This window comes from Entelurus aequoreus, linkage group LG10, assembly GCF_033978785.1.
Source record: "Entelurus aequoreus isolate RoL-2023_Sb linkage group LG10, RoL_Eaeq_v1.1, whole genome shotgun sequence".
NCBI classification, from domain to species: Eukaryota; Metazoa; Chordata; class Actinopteri; order Syngnathiformes; family Syngnathidae; genus Entelurus; species Entelurus aequoreus.
Window position 1 is genome coordinate 70924243 of NC_084740.1, and position 16843 is coordinate 70941085.

General features: G+C 37.5%; 1 protein-coding gene across 1 annotated transcript in view; it reads right to left on the minus strand.

Annotated features, from left to right (window-relative positions):
- LOC133659229 (uncharacterized) overlaps positions 1 to 16843 on the minus strand; it is a 35893-nt gene that overhangs the window by 11610 nt on the left and 7440 nt on the right. Inside the window, exons 2-11 of the mRNA XM_062061963.1 lie at positions 12900 to 13031; positions 12689 to 12844; positions 12250 to 12400; positions 11990 to 12190; positions 7400 to 7488; positions 6397 to 6580; positions 5180 to 5275; positions 4957 to 5109; positions 4780 to 4902; positions 3403 to 3477 (exon numbers count right to left, since the gene is read on the minus strand). Of these exons, the coding sequence (XP_061917947.1) occupies positions 3403 to 3477; positions 4780 to 4902; positions 4957 to 5109; positions 5180 to 5275; positions 6397 to 6580; positions 7400 to 7488; positions 11990 to 12190; positions 12250 to 12400; positions 12689 to 12844; positions 12900 to 13031 (1360 nt within the window). The remainder of the gene's footprint in view (positions 1 to 3402; positions 3478 to 4779; positions 4903 to 4956; positions 5110 to 5179; positions 5276 to 6396; positions 6581 to 7399; positions 7489 to 11989; positions 12191 to 12249; positions 12401 to 12688; positions 12845 to 12899; positions 13032 to 16843) is intronic.

Genomic DNA, 16843 nt, shown 5'->3' on the forward strand with positions numbered 1-16843 from the left:
TAATAATGTCACACATAAGTCGCTCCTGAGTATAAGTCGCACCCCCGGCCAAACTATGAAAAAAACTGCGACTTATAGTCCGAAAAATACAGTAAAACACGTCATGTACGGATGATCAAAAGCATTGATTCGGGTAGGAATGTCACATGTTACACCAGGGTTGCCCACACATTCATTTATTTGTGGCGGCCCGCCACGAAAGAATTACGTCCGCCACAAATAAAAAAATAAAATTAAATTTTTTTTTTAACAAATTAAAAAAAATTTAAATAATTTTTTAAAATTTTTGTCCTCTCCAGCTTCTCAGGCAAATCATATAGTTGATGTAGATGCCCATATCGGCTGTTCAGATTTACTTTACAAAAGAGAAGTGTAGGATACTTCTCTTGTTGCCTTATTTGTATTTGACTTTATTAAATGTATTTATATTAGAAACACAACATGTGTATATAACAAAGGGTGCAAAGTCTGCAAGCAGAGGAAACACATGGTTAAGTGTAGGGAGTAAAACTGATGGCAGTCTAAACTTCAAGATTTTTGGAGCTCTTTGTTCAGTGGATCAGGTGTTTGATGAAGCTCTGTGTCTCTCTACCACCACTACTGTTTTCTGTTTATTTGTTACTGACTGTGGCAGGACACCTCTGCCTCTGTTTCACTTTATGTTGCTGGTAAATAATATGGTTGTAGTAGTAGGCTAAAGTTAAATTATTTAATATGCACTAATTAAAGGGGCAGAGCTTTGAGACATTTTAGCTTTTATATTTTATAAGATATATTTTTTGTAAGACCCACAATTAATAAATATATTTCAGTGAATAACTTATTGTTGAAATCTGTATATAAATATGTACATAAAGTGTTGTAATTATATTGTAAAATGGATGGATGGATGGATGGATGGACGTTTAAAACAAAACTGTTATTATTAATTAGTAAGTATACATTTTTTGAGCCTTTTTAGAGAAAATCAAATCATTGTAGTAAATTATACAAATTACTCGATGATGTCATGGTGACCACGCCCATAGCCACGCCCCCACCGCCACAGGTATCTGGGCAGTTTATGGGAAACACTGTACACCAACAACATTTTTGACAATCAAAGCATGATCGTAACAATCCACATTTTGTATCATTGACATCACTAACAACACGGAAATGCTGCCTCTGTCTGAACAAGGCACAGAGCTCCGCCCCCATGTGCGCTCCTGCGGCAGAAGACACAAAATATTTCAGGTATGCAGAATTTCGCACGACAGCTGTCATATCGTGTGTGCATGTGGCAAAAAGTCATAATTGTTTAATAATAAAATGTAATTTATTTCACAATTAACAGCAAGCTGATAATAATAACTACAACAATTATATGTTGTTTTCAAAGATATCACTGCAAGTATGCATTCATTTTGTAGTCTTTGCCATTAAATAGAATGTGCCAGTCTTGCCTATGGAGTGTTTTTTCCAGGGCCGTGTGATTAAACGATGTTAATATATGTCGCGATAGACACGTATTCGATATCAATAAAAATGCCTTCGATAAAACGTTTTAATTTTTTTTTTTTCTTCGTCAGAAGAAACCGGAAGTTGCGATGCAAGGTTGGTTGCATCACATGTACAAAGGCACTCGCTCTCTGGTAACCGAGCAAGCAGGAAGTGATCACTGATCAGTGGGAGGAAGACGCTAACAGCCAATCAGGTAACAGTATCAAATATCAAGGTTGGTTGCGCCATCTTTTTGTCTGGCGGTTGATTCTTTGCATGGAGTGAGAAGAGGAAGTAAAAATGAAGGTGTGGATAAAGGAGGAAAAGTCACCTGGACAGTGTGGCAGTTTTGGGGATTTTTACAAAGGGACCGCAGAGTATAACCGGGTTTCTTAACCTTTTTGACGTCGGGGCCCAATTTTTCCACTACAGAGAAGCCTGGGGCCCACTCAAAATATTAACACTAAACTGTATACGTTTGTGTTTGAGTTTCTTTCGAACATGCATGCATACAAAATAATACATTGAGTTACCTTACTTTTGATTGTAATTGTATTCAATAATTATAGTGCTGAAATATTTAAAAATAAATATAAATTAAATTTAAATAATCAATTCAAAATAAATTTAATAACTAATAATTTAAATATAAATATGATTTCAATTGATGGATTCAATAATTATAGTGCTGAAATATATACATTAATTAATTAAATAATATAAATAATCCATCCATCCATGTAAAATGTTTCTTAATTAAATTATAAATAAAATTAAAGTGCAAATGAAAATACAGCTTCACAACTTTAGTCATAATGTTTGCGCTTAAGAAACGTCTCTATGAATTTATCTCCAGACTTCTTCTGTCTGTTGGATATTGTCATTTCTGCCACAAATTGTTGAAAAGTGTATTACAACTGAGTACTGCTGCGGACCACAACTGAGAAATGTATATTTTTTTGGCGGCCATTTAAAGGGTGCTCTATGGTTAAGGAACACTGGTCTATAATTTATGCAAAGCACCACTTCCCACCAAGATCGGTAATACCACACCACCTTAGTCGTGCTTACACTTTAGAGCACAACCGTAACTTGGCACTAAACCTGCAGAAAATACTTCTTCTCAGGTTTCCCTGTGTTTACATTTTCACAATTTTCACTAATTTCTTATACTTTATTAAGCATTTTTTACATATTCCTTATTTTTGCACCTTCATTTTAAGAGCTTATTGTTAAATGTTCAATGTGATTTTACAATTTTGTTTGCGTTGATTGTTTTTCATGCTTGTGTTTACATTTCCTTTCCTTTCTGCCCTAATAGCTGAGGGCATTTTAATCAGAGTAAGACTACATTCGAAATAAAAATGTTAGCATTTCATCTATTTTTTTCGGGTTCTTATGTTCAGTAGGTCATAAAAAATACCAATAATTATCGATATTGACCGTTATGAAACATTAATATTGTGATAGTTTTCAGCCATATCCCCCAGCCCTGATTAATAGTGTAAATATTGTAGTAATTATACACCGTTTGACTGTAACGTGCATCTTAGTTGTAGATTGTATTACCAAATTTAGAAGTGTTGAAATCGCCATGTAAAATCGCTAATGCTAATTGGTAGCAAGTCTATGGCATATCCAATGTAAATTAGCATCGAGCGAGTGCATTTGGTTTTGAGCGCTTTCTATCAGGCATGTAAAATTACAACATTACCCAGAGGCGGTCTGCCACGAATGTGCCTGTTGGTCCGTCAAGTTCTTGGGTTTGCAACTGGATGTGACGTTGTGTGCAACAAAGGTATCGAAATATAGTCCTGTTTAATTTGACGTAAAACAGTGCTTTGTAATGCCGACAAATTTTGGTCGGTGCCTAGAAAAAAATAAATAATTCGGTACCAAGGCATGTGTGTGTGCACATACCAGTGTGTGTGTGCTCGTGCCGCAGCATGACGACGCAAGGCAACGTCTCACCATCTGCAGACAACACTTGCAGGACTGTAAAGGACACACACTTTTGTTTTACATCTGTCAACTCAATTGTGATCATCAATAAAATAATATTTCAGTAGACAACTGGTGACTAGGGTTGTCCCGATACCAATATTTTGGTACCGGTACCTGTGCCAAAATGTATTTTGATACTTTTCGATACTTTTCTAAATAAAGGGTACCACAAAAAATTTCATTATTGGCTTTATTTTAACAAAAAATCTTAGGGTACATCAAACATATGTTTCTTATTGCAATTTAGTCCTTAAATAAAATGGTGAACATACTAGACAACTTATCTTTTAGTAGTAAGTAAACAAACAAAGACTCCTAATTAGTGCAGTAACATATTGTGTCATTTATCTATTATTTTGTCAACATTATTAGAGACAAACTGTAAAAATGTATTATTAATCTACTTGTTCATTTACTGATAACATCTGCTTATTTTCTGTTTTAAAATGTTCTATCTACACTTCTGTTCAAATGTAATAATCACCTATTCTTTTGTTGTTTGATACTTTACATTAATTTTGGATGATACCACACATTTAGGTATCCATCCGATACCAAGTAGTTAAAGGATCATACATTGGTCATATTCAAAGTCCTCATGTGTCCAGGGACGCATTTCCTGAGTTTATAAATATAATATGAATTTTAAAAAAAGGAAAAAAGATTTTGTGACGTTAAAAAGTATCGATGTAATCATAGTAGTATCGACTAGATACGCTCCTGTACTTAGTATCATTACAGTGGATGTCAGGTGTAGATCCACCCATGGAATTTGTTTACATTGTGACGCCGGTTAGCTACGGTGTGTAGTGAAGCATGTTAGCTATTCCTCTTCCTCCAGTGATAATGAGACATGTAAGAAACATACTTTATTTGTCGCCATGGAGACGAGGATTAGTGATTTAGAAGTTGCTAAAACACTGCAGACTGCGGATAGATGTTAGCTGCTAGCTAGCTAGCCATGTCTTAAAGCACCTCTTCCTGAGGGCGTTTCAGTGTTATAACTTCAACTTTATCTTTAGTTTTTAGACCAAAATGCGTCCATTCTCCTTTTTCTGTCTACACTCTGTATCTGCTTGTAAGTACACCGTGTGTGTGCGCTGCCGAACATGCCCCTTAAAAAAAGGCGAGGCTGATCGGGGGGGGAGGACCGGTACTTTTTAGAGGCGGTATAGTACCGAATATGATTCATTAGTATTGTGGCACTATATATGTGCAACCCTACTGGTGACCCAAGAAAAATGACCCGTTTTGCTTCCCAAACCAAAGATTGGCCAACCTCAACAAGCTCACCTCGCTCTTCTGCGTTGGCGCCGCCCGGTGGCCGCTCCCGGTAATGATCAAACAAGGAAAGTTGAATAATTTCCCCGTCAGGACCGAGAAGGACGCTACGGACGGCTCGGCCGTTCTGCAAATCTGACAAGCGCGTTATGACTGTCCTGGTGAAGGGAGGTGTTGCGTCATCCTCACCTCTGAGCTCCAGCGGCAGCAATCCTCGCACCGCGCCGCAGGAAGTCTGCAGGTCAGCCGGTCGGGTCTGGAAGAAGGCCAGAGAGCTCTGCCTGCCGGGACCTTTATGTCCTTCGATGCAGCGCAGTACTCCCAGTGGCGGCGGGGGGCGCTCTTGTTGGGGGACAGCAAAACAATGACACTTGATGCGAGTACGTTTGGGTTTGAACATGCTGAGCGGTACCGTCCAAAGGGTCCAACAGAACCTCCCAAGGTTTCTTCCGCTGAACCTGTTGTCCTCCAAGCAGCGTGGACTGTTTCCCACTACAGCTCACCTGCGCTGTGAGACAGAAGACCACTTCAAAGATACCGCGAGTGAGACCGGCTGATACCAAACCGATCACATATATTTAGTGTGCATTTTCAATGTATTTATGGTGAGTGCTATTGACAGTTTTGAACAATATCAACACTACTTAAACTACTTCCTGATTCGATTTTACTACAAACAAATGTTTGAGCAAAACACAGAAAATAGTACACAATAATTCAACCAAGTAAACAAACACTGTCTACTACTCATTACAATTTTTTTTGCCCTAAAGTTATTCTCTGAATGTGTAAACATGAACAAAAACAGCAAGAAAAATATTTAGAGAAACTATGCTGATACTAATTCGGGCTTGATGTGCGATACCACTGATATTCTTTCCGATACCATACCAAGTAAAATTCAGGCTGGTATCGTCGATACAGATACCTGTACTTTGTGGTTCGAAAAACGTTTTTCACCAAGTACCAGCATAATTGATATGTATGGCTACTGTAACATTACACACAGTTTGAACAGTAACACTGTGTTTGAATATTTCATTATACATGTATGTATAATGGATGAATGTATGTATGTATGTGTGTGTGTGTGTGTGTGTGTGCGTGCGTGTGTGTGTGTGTGTGTGTATATACTGTATGTGTGTATATAGTAAGTAAGTACCAATGATTGTCAAACACACACTAGATGTGGCGAAATTATTCTCTGCATTTGACCCATCACCCTTGATCACCCCCTGGGAGGTGAGGGGAGCAGTGGGCAGCAGCGGTGGCCGCGCCCGGGATATATATATATATACATATATATGTGTGTGTGTGTGTGTGTGTGTGTGTATATATAAATGTGTATATGTACATATATATGTGTGTGTGTGTATATAAATATGTATATGTCTATATATATATATATATATATATATATATATATATATATATATATATATATATATATATATATATATATATATATATATATATATATATATATATATATAGACATATACATATATATATACACACATATATATATATACATATACATATATATATACACACATATATATATATACATATATAAGTGTAAATCGGTCCCTTCATGGAGCCCAACAAAGACGTCATGTGATCTCTTACTGCCTCTTTGAACAGGAAGGAGCAGAGGAAGCAGCAAGGGGCGCCCGCGGAAGTTTGGACGTTCTTGGCCATCATACGCCGGGACCTCTCGCTGGGTCCGAGTCCTGCCGCCCGTCCTGGTCCCGCCTTTGCGATCCTCTACGGGAGGCAGACCATGACTGTGGACTTCACGCATGGACGAAGCCTGAAAAGTCAATCAGGTGCGCTGTTAGGACCTTTAATGTGTCTTTACTCACCAACGGGACCTTTGAGCTGGATGTTTAAAATCAATAGGGTTCCTGCTCTGACGTAGCTTATTGAAGAGTGGTTGAATGTTTGCGCGTGATACGACTTTTGACCTCACCCAGCACAGCCATTTTGTCTTGCTTAACATCAATAGGGTCTTGCTAAGAGATTGGTTGTAAATTGGCAAAAAGTGTCTGTCTTGTTTAAAATCAACAGGGTTCTCGCTCCCACGTTTTTGGAAGACTGGGTGATTTTTTTCGAACTGAGAAGACAAGTTGCGTGGTATCAAGGATACGTTTGACCTCATCTACCAGAGGCATGCGATATTGAGTACTATTTAAAATCAATAGGAGTCTTGCTCTGATGCAGAACAAAAAGATACAATAGTAATATCAGAATTTTTTAAGAGAAGTGAAGAGAAAACGTGTTCCCACCAATGTGGCTGGCGCTACCATGGCTCGTTTAGTCTCTGGCATCATTAAAATCAATAGAGTTCTTGCTAGAACACATAGCGATGATCCTCTACATGTCACGGGCGCTCGTACACATTGAGATCCCGGATGCCAGGGACTCCTTGCGTCAGGTGTCATTTAAAATCAATAGGCTTCTGGCTTTGGCAAAAAAAAAATTGATAACGCCAGACGGTTTTAAGAAGACCAATGTGTAAAACTTGCCAGAGGTTGAGCGGTATCAAGACAATCTGAAAGTGTTTGCTGTGAACTTAAAACTATCTTGTTGAAAATCAACAGGGCTCTTGCGCGATCAGAATAACAACAACAGAGGTGAAAAGTTGACTTCCAGTGAGTGGACGCAGGCAGCAGGACAGAGAAGGGCCAGGAGGTCTCAGAGGAGGAAGAAGAACTGGGCCTGTGGGGTGGACATCATAACATATTATAGCATGTCGTGGCATGTTATAGTACCGTATTTTTCGGACTATAAGTCGCAGTTTTTGTCATAGTTTGGCCGGGGGTGCGACTTATACTCTGGAGCGACTTATGTGTGAAATGATTAACACATTACCGTAAAATATCAAATAATATTATTTAGCTCATTCACGTAAGAGACTAGACGTATAAGATTTCATGGGATTTAGCGATTAGGAGTGACAGATTGTTTGGTAAACGTATAGCAGGGGTCACCAACCTTTTTGAAACCAAGAGCTACTTCTTGGGTACTGATTAATGCGAAGGGCTACCAGTTTGATACACACTTGAATAAATTGCCAGAAATAGCCCAATTTTCTCAATGTACCTTTAACTCTATGTTATTATTAATAATTAATGATATTTACACTTAATTGAACGGTTTAAAAGAGGAGAAAACACGAAAAAAATGACTATTCAATTTTGAAACATAGTTTATCTTCAATTTCGACTCTCTAAAATTCAAAATTCAACCGAAAAAAAGAAGAGAAAAACTTAAAAAAAAGAATTTATGGAACATCATTAGTCATTTTTCCTGATTAAGATTAATTTTAGAATTTTGATGACATGTTTTAAATAGGTTAGAATCCAATCTACACTTTGTTAGAATATATAACAAATTGGACCAAGCTATATTTCTAACAAAGACAAATCCTTATTTCTTCTAGATTTTCCAGAACAAAAATTTTAAAATAAATTCAAAAGACTTTGAAATAAGATTTAAATTTGATTCTACAGATTTTCTAGATTTGCCAGAATAATTTTTTTGAATTTTAATCATAATTAGTTTGAAGAAATATTTCACAAATATTCTTCGTCGACAAAACAGAAGCTAAAATGAAGAATTAAATTACATTTTTTATTTATCATTCTTTACAATAAAAAATAAAAAAAAATTACTTGAACATTGATTTAAATTGTCAGGAAAGAAGAGGAAGGAATTTAAAAGGTAAAAAGGTATGTGTTTAAAAACCCTAAAATCATTTTTAAGGTTGTATTTTTTCTCTAAAATTGTCTTTCTGAAAGTTTTAAGAAGCAAAGTAAAATAATTAATAAATTTATTTAAACAAGTGAAGACCAAGTCTTTAAAATATTTTCTTGGATTTTCAAATTCTATTTGAGTTTTGTCTCTCTTAGAATTAAAAATGTCGGGCAAAGCGAGACCAGCTTGCTAGTGAATAAATACAATTTAAAAAATAGAGGCAGCTCACTGGTAAGTGCTGCTATTTGAGCTATTTTTAGAACAGGCCAGCGGGCTACTCATCTGGTCCTTACGGGCTACCTGGTGCCCGCGGGCACCGCGTTGGTGACCCCTGACGTATAGCATGTTCTATATGTTATAGTTATTTGAATGACTCTTACCATAATATGTTACGTTAACATACCAGGCACGTTCTCAGTTGGTTATTTATGCCTCATATAACGTACACTTATTCAGCCTGTTGTTCACTATTCTTTATTTATTTTAAATTGCCTTTCAAATGTGTGTTGGGTTTTATCAAATACATTTCCCCCAAAAATGCGACTTATACTCCAGTGCGACTTATATATGTTTTTTCCTTCTTTATTATGCATTTTCGGCCTATGCGACTTATACTCCGGAGCGACTTATAGTCCGAAAATTACGGTATATCGTAGCATATTATATGGCGTGTCATTGCATATCTTAGCATGTCGTAGTATGTAATAGCATATGATAGCATGTTGTTGCATAATATGGTATATCGTATAATATATTAGCATAATATGGCATTCCGTAGCATATGATAGCATATCTTAGCATGTCGTAACATATTATAATATATCGTAGCATATTTTATAGCATGTCATAGCATAGCTTAGCATGTTGTAGCATATTATAGTATATTGTATCATATAGTATATAGCATATTATAGCATGCCATAGCATATTATGGTATATTGTATCTAGAGATGTCCGATAATATCGGCCTGCCGATATTATCGGCCGATAAATGCTTTAAAATGTGATATCGAAAATTATCGGTATGTTTTTTTTTAGTTTTTTTTTTTTTTAAATCAACATAAACACAAGATACACTTACAATTAGTGCACCAACACAAAAAACCTCCCTCCCCCATTTACACTCATTCACACAAAAGGGTTGTTTATTTCTGTTATTTATATTCTGGTTCCTACATTATATATCAATATATATCAATACAGTCTGCAAGGGATACAGTCCGTAAGCACACATGATTGTGCGTGCTGCTGCTCCCCTAATAGTACTAACCTTTAACAGTTAATTTGACTCATTTTCATTAATTACTAGTTTCTATGTAACTGTTTTTATATTGTTTTACTTTCTTTTTTATTCAAGAAATGTTGCGAAGTTGATAGAGTGGCCGTGCCAGCAATCGGAGGGTTGCTGGTTACTGGGGTTCAATCCCCACCTTCTACCATCCTAGTCACGACCGTTGTGTCCTTGGGCAAGACACTTCACCCTTGCTCCTGATGGGTGCTGGTAGCGCCTTGCATGGCAGCTCCCTCCATCAGTGTGTGAATGTGTGTGTGAATGGGTGAATGTGGAAATACTGTCAAAGCGCTTTGAGTACCTTGAAGGTAGAAAAGCGCTATACAAGTATAACCCATTTATCATTTATCATTTAAATTTATTTATCTTTTTTTTTTTTTATTATTTAAAAAAAAAAGGACCTTATCTTCACCATACCTGGTTGTCCAAATTAGGCATACTAATGTGTCTAATCGGTTGATATCGGTATCCGTAATTAAGATTTGGACAATATCGGGATATCGGCAGAAAGCCATTATCGGACATCCCTAATTGTATCATATAGTAGCATATTATAGTATATTGTATCATTTAGTAGCACATTACAGCATGCCGTAGCATATTATGGTATATTGCATTATATAGTAGCATATTATAGCATGCCGTAGCATATGATAGCATGTCGTAGCATATTATAGTATATCGTAGCATATTATATAGCATGTCATAGCATATCTTAGCATGTCGTAGCATATTATAGCATGCCTTAGCATATTATAGTATATTGTATCATATAGTAGCATAGTATAGCATGCTGTAGCATATTTTAGCATTTCGTAGCATATGAGCATGTCGTAGCATATTATCGCATGTTGCATAATATTGTATATCGTATCATATAGTAGCATTTTATGGCATGCCGTAGCATATGATAGCATATCTTAGCATGTCGTAGCATATTATAGTATATCGTAGCATATTATATAGCATGTCATAGCATATCTTAGCATGCCGTAGCATATTATAGTATATTGTATCATATAGTAGCGTATTATAGCATGCTGTAGCATATCATAGCATGTCGTAACATATTATAGCATGTCGTATTATATGATAGCACATAATAGCATTTTGTAGCGTATCATGGTATTTTGCAGCATATCATAGCATGTCGTATCATATGATAGCATATCAAAGCATTTTGTAGCATATTATAGAGTATCGTATAATATAATGGCATATTATATATAGTATGCCGTAGCAAATCTTAGCATATCGTAGCATATCATAGCATGCCGTAGCATATAATATAGAACATAATAGCATTCCGTAGCATATCATAGCATTTTGTAGCATATTATTACATATCAAAGCATGCCGTAGTATATTAAAGTATATTACAATATTCTGTAGCGTATCATAGCATGCCGTAGCATATCATAACATACCGTATCATATCATAGCATTTCGTAGCATAGCATATGGAAGCATGCCATAGCATATCAAAGTATATTATAGTATTTTGTAGCATGTCGTAGCATACAACTGCATGCTGTATGATATAATATCATATCACAGCATTTCGCATCAAAATAGCATATTATAGCATGGTGTAGCATATTTTAGTGTATGATAGCGTGTCGTAGAATATTGTAGCGTGTCACATTATATAATAGCATATTATAGCATGGTTTAGCCTATCAAAGCATGTCGTAGCATATAATAACACATCATAGCATTTTGTAGCATATCATCCATCTTATTTTCTATAAGCACATCATCTATCCATCCATCCATTTTCTACCGTTTGTCCCTTTTGGGGTTGCGGGGGCTGCTGGAGCCGATCTCAGCTGCATAACATCGTAAAATATTAAAGCATGTCGTAGCATATTATAGCGTACCATAGGATGTCATACTATATAATAAATAGCATTTTATGGCATATATCATAAATCAAGTCATATATCATATCCATCCATCCGAACATTTTCTACCGCTTGTCCCTTTTTTGGGGTCGCGGGGGGTCATATATGTCATATATAATTTCATATATAATATATATATTTATATATCATATCGTATATCATAAATATACTGTATATATATATCATATCATATATCATCATATATCATATCATATCATCAAGGCAAAGTTTTTGCCGCATTACTGAAGCGCACGCTCATCTATCTTACGGTCTTCAATGGGGGAAGTTTGCCGGTGTTCTCCTGGACCTTCAGGGCTATGGAGATGATTCCTCTGGCAGGATTCAGGACTCTCTTCAGGAGTCACTGTCACATGGCCCATGGTCCATGATGGCGGACTACTAGTAACCCTGGGTATCTGAAGGAGCACATCCAGACGGACCCTCCTGTTGTTCTCCTTCTGATTCTGACCTGCAGAGGAACTCTTATTTTGAAGCTTTGTGAAAGTGATTTATTTTTTGCTGATTTACCTTCAGGTGGATTCTCCTGGTCCAGATGGGCAGGGACTCCCTGAGGGTCCGTGTCACTCAGGAACTCTGGACTGTGCTGAAGTTTAATGTGAGGGTGACAATGGCGGCCAAGTGGAGGTAAGATGGGCGGGGCAAGTCGGGCAGTCGTCGACTAGAAGGGAAGCACAAATCCAATAGCATAAAAAAATAGCTCCGATAATGACAACAAAAACATACGTTTTTGTTTTTTTGTAAACAAATATGGCGTTGCGTGTGTGGGACATTTCATGAGGTATTTGCACCAAATTTGCAACAATTCCACCAGACAGAAAGAGAAAAAAAACATCACGCTTCAACACATCACTGTCATTTAAAAGCCATTTTTTGTAAAGTAAAAAAAAAAAAAATAAAATAAATAAAAGCCATTAAAGACGTCATTAGACCATGCAGGTGTACCTACCAATGTGCTACCACACACTGACCGCTCCGTCACCTGACCCAAAATGTCCGCGGTCCGCTCTCCCAGCGTCGCCGCGCGTCGGTCCACTTCCTGAGCGTTCCCCCTCTTCCTGTGAGCCGGCAGCGGCCCAGGCGGGCTCGCCAGCGTCACCAAGTCCTGCGCACAGAGCTTTAGAGTAGTCCGAGTGAAGGCGAAGTGTGATGACTTTTACCCGGGAGTAGAGGACAAGGGCCCCCCTGCGAGTGCTGTAGGTCTTTGGGATGCTTGACTCCTCGCTCCTTAGAAAACTGCCGCTGGCGGTCAGACGCAGCAAAGCATCCTGGGACTTCCAGATGTAGTAATCCTGCAGCAGTAGTAATCCTATTGTTACACCTTCATAACTTTATTGTTGTTGTAGGAATTAAATTAAAGGCCTACTGAAACCCACTACTACCGACCACACAGTCTGATAGTTTATATATCAATGATGAAATCTTAACATTGCAACACATGCCAATACGGCCGGGTTAACTTATAAAGTGCAATTTTAAATTTCCCGCTAAACTCCCGGTTGAAAACGTCTATGTATGATGACGTATGCGTATAGTTAAACGGAAGTATTCGGACACCATTGAATCCAATACAAAAAAGCTCTGTTTTCATCTCAAAATTCCACAGTATTCTGGACATCTGTGTTGGTGAATCTTTTGCAATTTGTTTAATGAACAATGAAGACTGCAAAGAAGAAAGTTGTAGGTGGGATCGGTGTATTAGCGGCTGGCTGCAGCAACACAACCAGGAGGACTTTGACTTGGATAGCAGATGCGCTATCCGACGCTAGCCGCCGACCGCACGGATGATCGGGTGAAGTCCTTCGTGGCTCCGTCGATCACTAGAACGCAGGTGAGCACGGGTGTTGATGAGCAGATGAGGGCTGGCTGGCGTAGGTGGAGCGCTAATGTTTTTATCATAGCTCTGTGAGGTCCCGTTGCTAAGTTAGCTTCAATGGCGTCGTTAGCAACAGCATTGTTAAGCTTCGCCAAGCTGGAAAGCATTAACCGTGTATTTACAGGTCCACGGTTTAATAGTATTGTTGATCTTCTGTCTATCCTTCCAGTCAGGGGTTTATTTCTTTTGTTTCTATCTGCATTTAAGCACGATGCTATCACGTTAGCTCCGTAGCTAAAGAGCTTCGCCGATGTATTGTCGTGGAGATAAAAGTCACTGTGAATGTCCATTTCGCGTTCTCGACTCTCATTTTCAAGAGGATATAGTATCCGAGGTGGTTTAAAATACAAATCCGTGATCCACAATAGAAAAAGGAGAGAGTGTGCAATCCAATGAACCAGCTTGTACCTAAGTTACGGTCAGAGCGAAAAAAGATACGTCTTGCACTGCACTCTAGTCCTTCACTCTCATGTTCCTCATCCACAAATCTTTCATCCTCCCTCAAATTAATGGGGTAATCGTTGCTTTCTCGGTCCGAATCGCTCTCGCTGCTAGTGTAAACAATGGGGAAATGTGAGGAGCCTTTCAACCTGTGACGTCACGCTACTTCCGGTACAGGCAAGGCTTTTTTTATCAGCGACCAAAAGTTGCGAACTTTATCGTCGATGTTCTCTACTAAATCCTTTCAGCAAAAATATGGCAATATCGCGAAATGATCAAGTATGACACATAGAATGGATCTGCTATCCCCGTTTAAATAAAACAATTTCATTTCAGTAGGCCTTTAAACAACCTTTAGAATGACTTAATTATCAATATTATTTCACTCTTTCTCATTATTTATTATTCTATTACTCTTTGAGGTGTATTATTGAATATTTCTTATTGCCGAGAGCTCAAACCACTCGTAAACGTTTTTGTGTGTCTGTATGCGGAGTAAAACTATGGAACAAACACAAGCAATGCCAAACTATTAATCGATTTAAACTATTATACAAACATGGGGTCTGGTTCAAATATAGAGATGAGGGTCTTTAATTTGACCTGCTGCTATACTCTGTCTCAAAGTGTTAACATGTGCTCAATATTTCCTTACCATTATTGCTATGTTGTCTATTACCATTGTTGGTATATTCATTATTCCTACATTGTTGATACAAATTATTGTTACAGTTTAATAATTATTGTTACCTGTGGTAATGCCACTATGATACAACATCTGTATTATAATCCTTGAACAAAGTAAGAGTGAAACTCATGTGAATAATCACTGAATGGAGAACTGGGGGTGGGATTAAATAAGTTATCTTCTTCCCACTCCCTTTCAGGCAAAACTGGACAATAATGCACTATATTAATTTATATTATTATGTTTTGTCAACTAGTACTTCTTTATGTCATTGCCTGAAATAAATAAATAAATGAAAATGAAAGAAGGGGTCAAATTAGATATAAACTTTGCTTCTTACTCCTTTTCAGATGTGTTGAACATTGTCAATGTAACCACATGCTGTTCCTTAATGTAACAAATAAATCATAACTATAACCTAAGATCACCAAAAAAAAAGCTTTTCTCTTCTTGTCTGATAAAAAAAAATGCTGCATAGAGCAGTGGTTCTCAAACTTATTTCACCAAGGACCACCTCTGAAAGAACTTTCCAAGTACCACTATAATGACCAGCAGGCCTGGCCCTAACCAATCTGGCGCCCTAGGCAAGATTTTAGGTGGCGACCCTCCACATCGGCAGTGAAGTGTATATACTCACAAGAAACCGAATAGCTTTGTCTTTGACCTTTTTTTTTTTACTTAAAGAAAGCAAATTAACATATTAATTGAGAATGTTATGTTATGATTATCTTCAACCGAATCACAGCAGTGCTCAAATTAAAAAACAGCATTCCCTCTCATGTGATATTGCTTAATTAACATTAATGATGTGCACTTTAACAACCAGGCTTACAACTATACCTAATATATAAAGGGGTGGAAAAGTGACTATTACCTGCAGGGCAAACATTAGCTAACCAGAAGGCAATAACAATGTAAACAAAAAACACCTGCTTAAAAGATCTAATACAAATGTCCCTGAGGAATGTAAGGTGGGAGTACTGTAATTACCTAACGTTACATTATTATTTTCCAGAACAATTTAGCCCCCTCCACAATATTAACCCGACGTTAAAACAGAACTAGCTATTTATTGATTAGCAATTGCCGAATCATGTAACATTAGCTTAATGCTAAAAAGCCAGGTTACTATCACATTCTGTAACAGACAAATAATTTAATGTAGGCTAACGTTACCTACCTGCTACCTCTGTCTTTTTCTCGTTTCTCCTCTTCTTTTCTCTTTTTTCTTCCCTGGGCACCTGACCGTTTTGGCCGTTTTGACATCTTGTGTTGATTTTTTGATGTGGTAAGAGTCATGATACGGGAAGGGAGGGGGCGCACCATGCGGGGGATGGGGGGGGGGGGGGGGTTGGGGGGTGCGTAATGTTATAACAAATAATATTTCTATTAAATAGGCTTTACTTTGCATTTTAATTAACGTGGGATTATTTTTTGTATTTAGAAATAATAGTACCAACTTTTTTTTATTTTTTTCTCCAACATTTGTGGCACTGGCTTGGCGCCCCCTGATGGACGGCGCCCTTAGCATTTGCCTATACGGCCTATGCCACGGGCCGGCCCTGATGACCAGCGTTAAAGTACAGTAGCGTAGTAGGCCTAAGTATTAACTAAAAACAAGGCAGAGGTTTTATTTAACAAGTGTATTCAATATTTTTCGGCCACTGTAACAGTACACACAGTTTGAACAGTAACACTGTGTTTGAATATGTAATCAAGTGATTCTTTTGCGTGTGTTGGTTTCATTTATTTATTTTTTTGCACCATGACTATGGAGGGTTGTTTGCATTGGGTCATATAACTAAATGCAGCGGGCCGTGGCTTGGAAACCCCTGGGTAAATGAAGTAAAAATATTTCAGTACTACAGTAGTATTGGCCACTACATGAGAGCAAACCAATCAGAGCACACTGCTCACTGATTGGCTCAGCCTCAGGCAGCATGACTATGTTGGATTAAGAGAGTAAAGATGTTACTTCATGTCTACACTGCTCTAAATCATGTTAAAAAATACTTATTTAGAACAGTTTTTATGCTCTAACTTTAAAAATGATCCACTTACAATCTACTTAGTGAAGATGTATTTACCGCGGTGCGGCC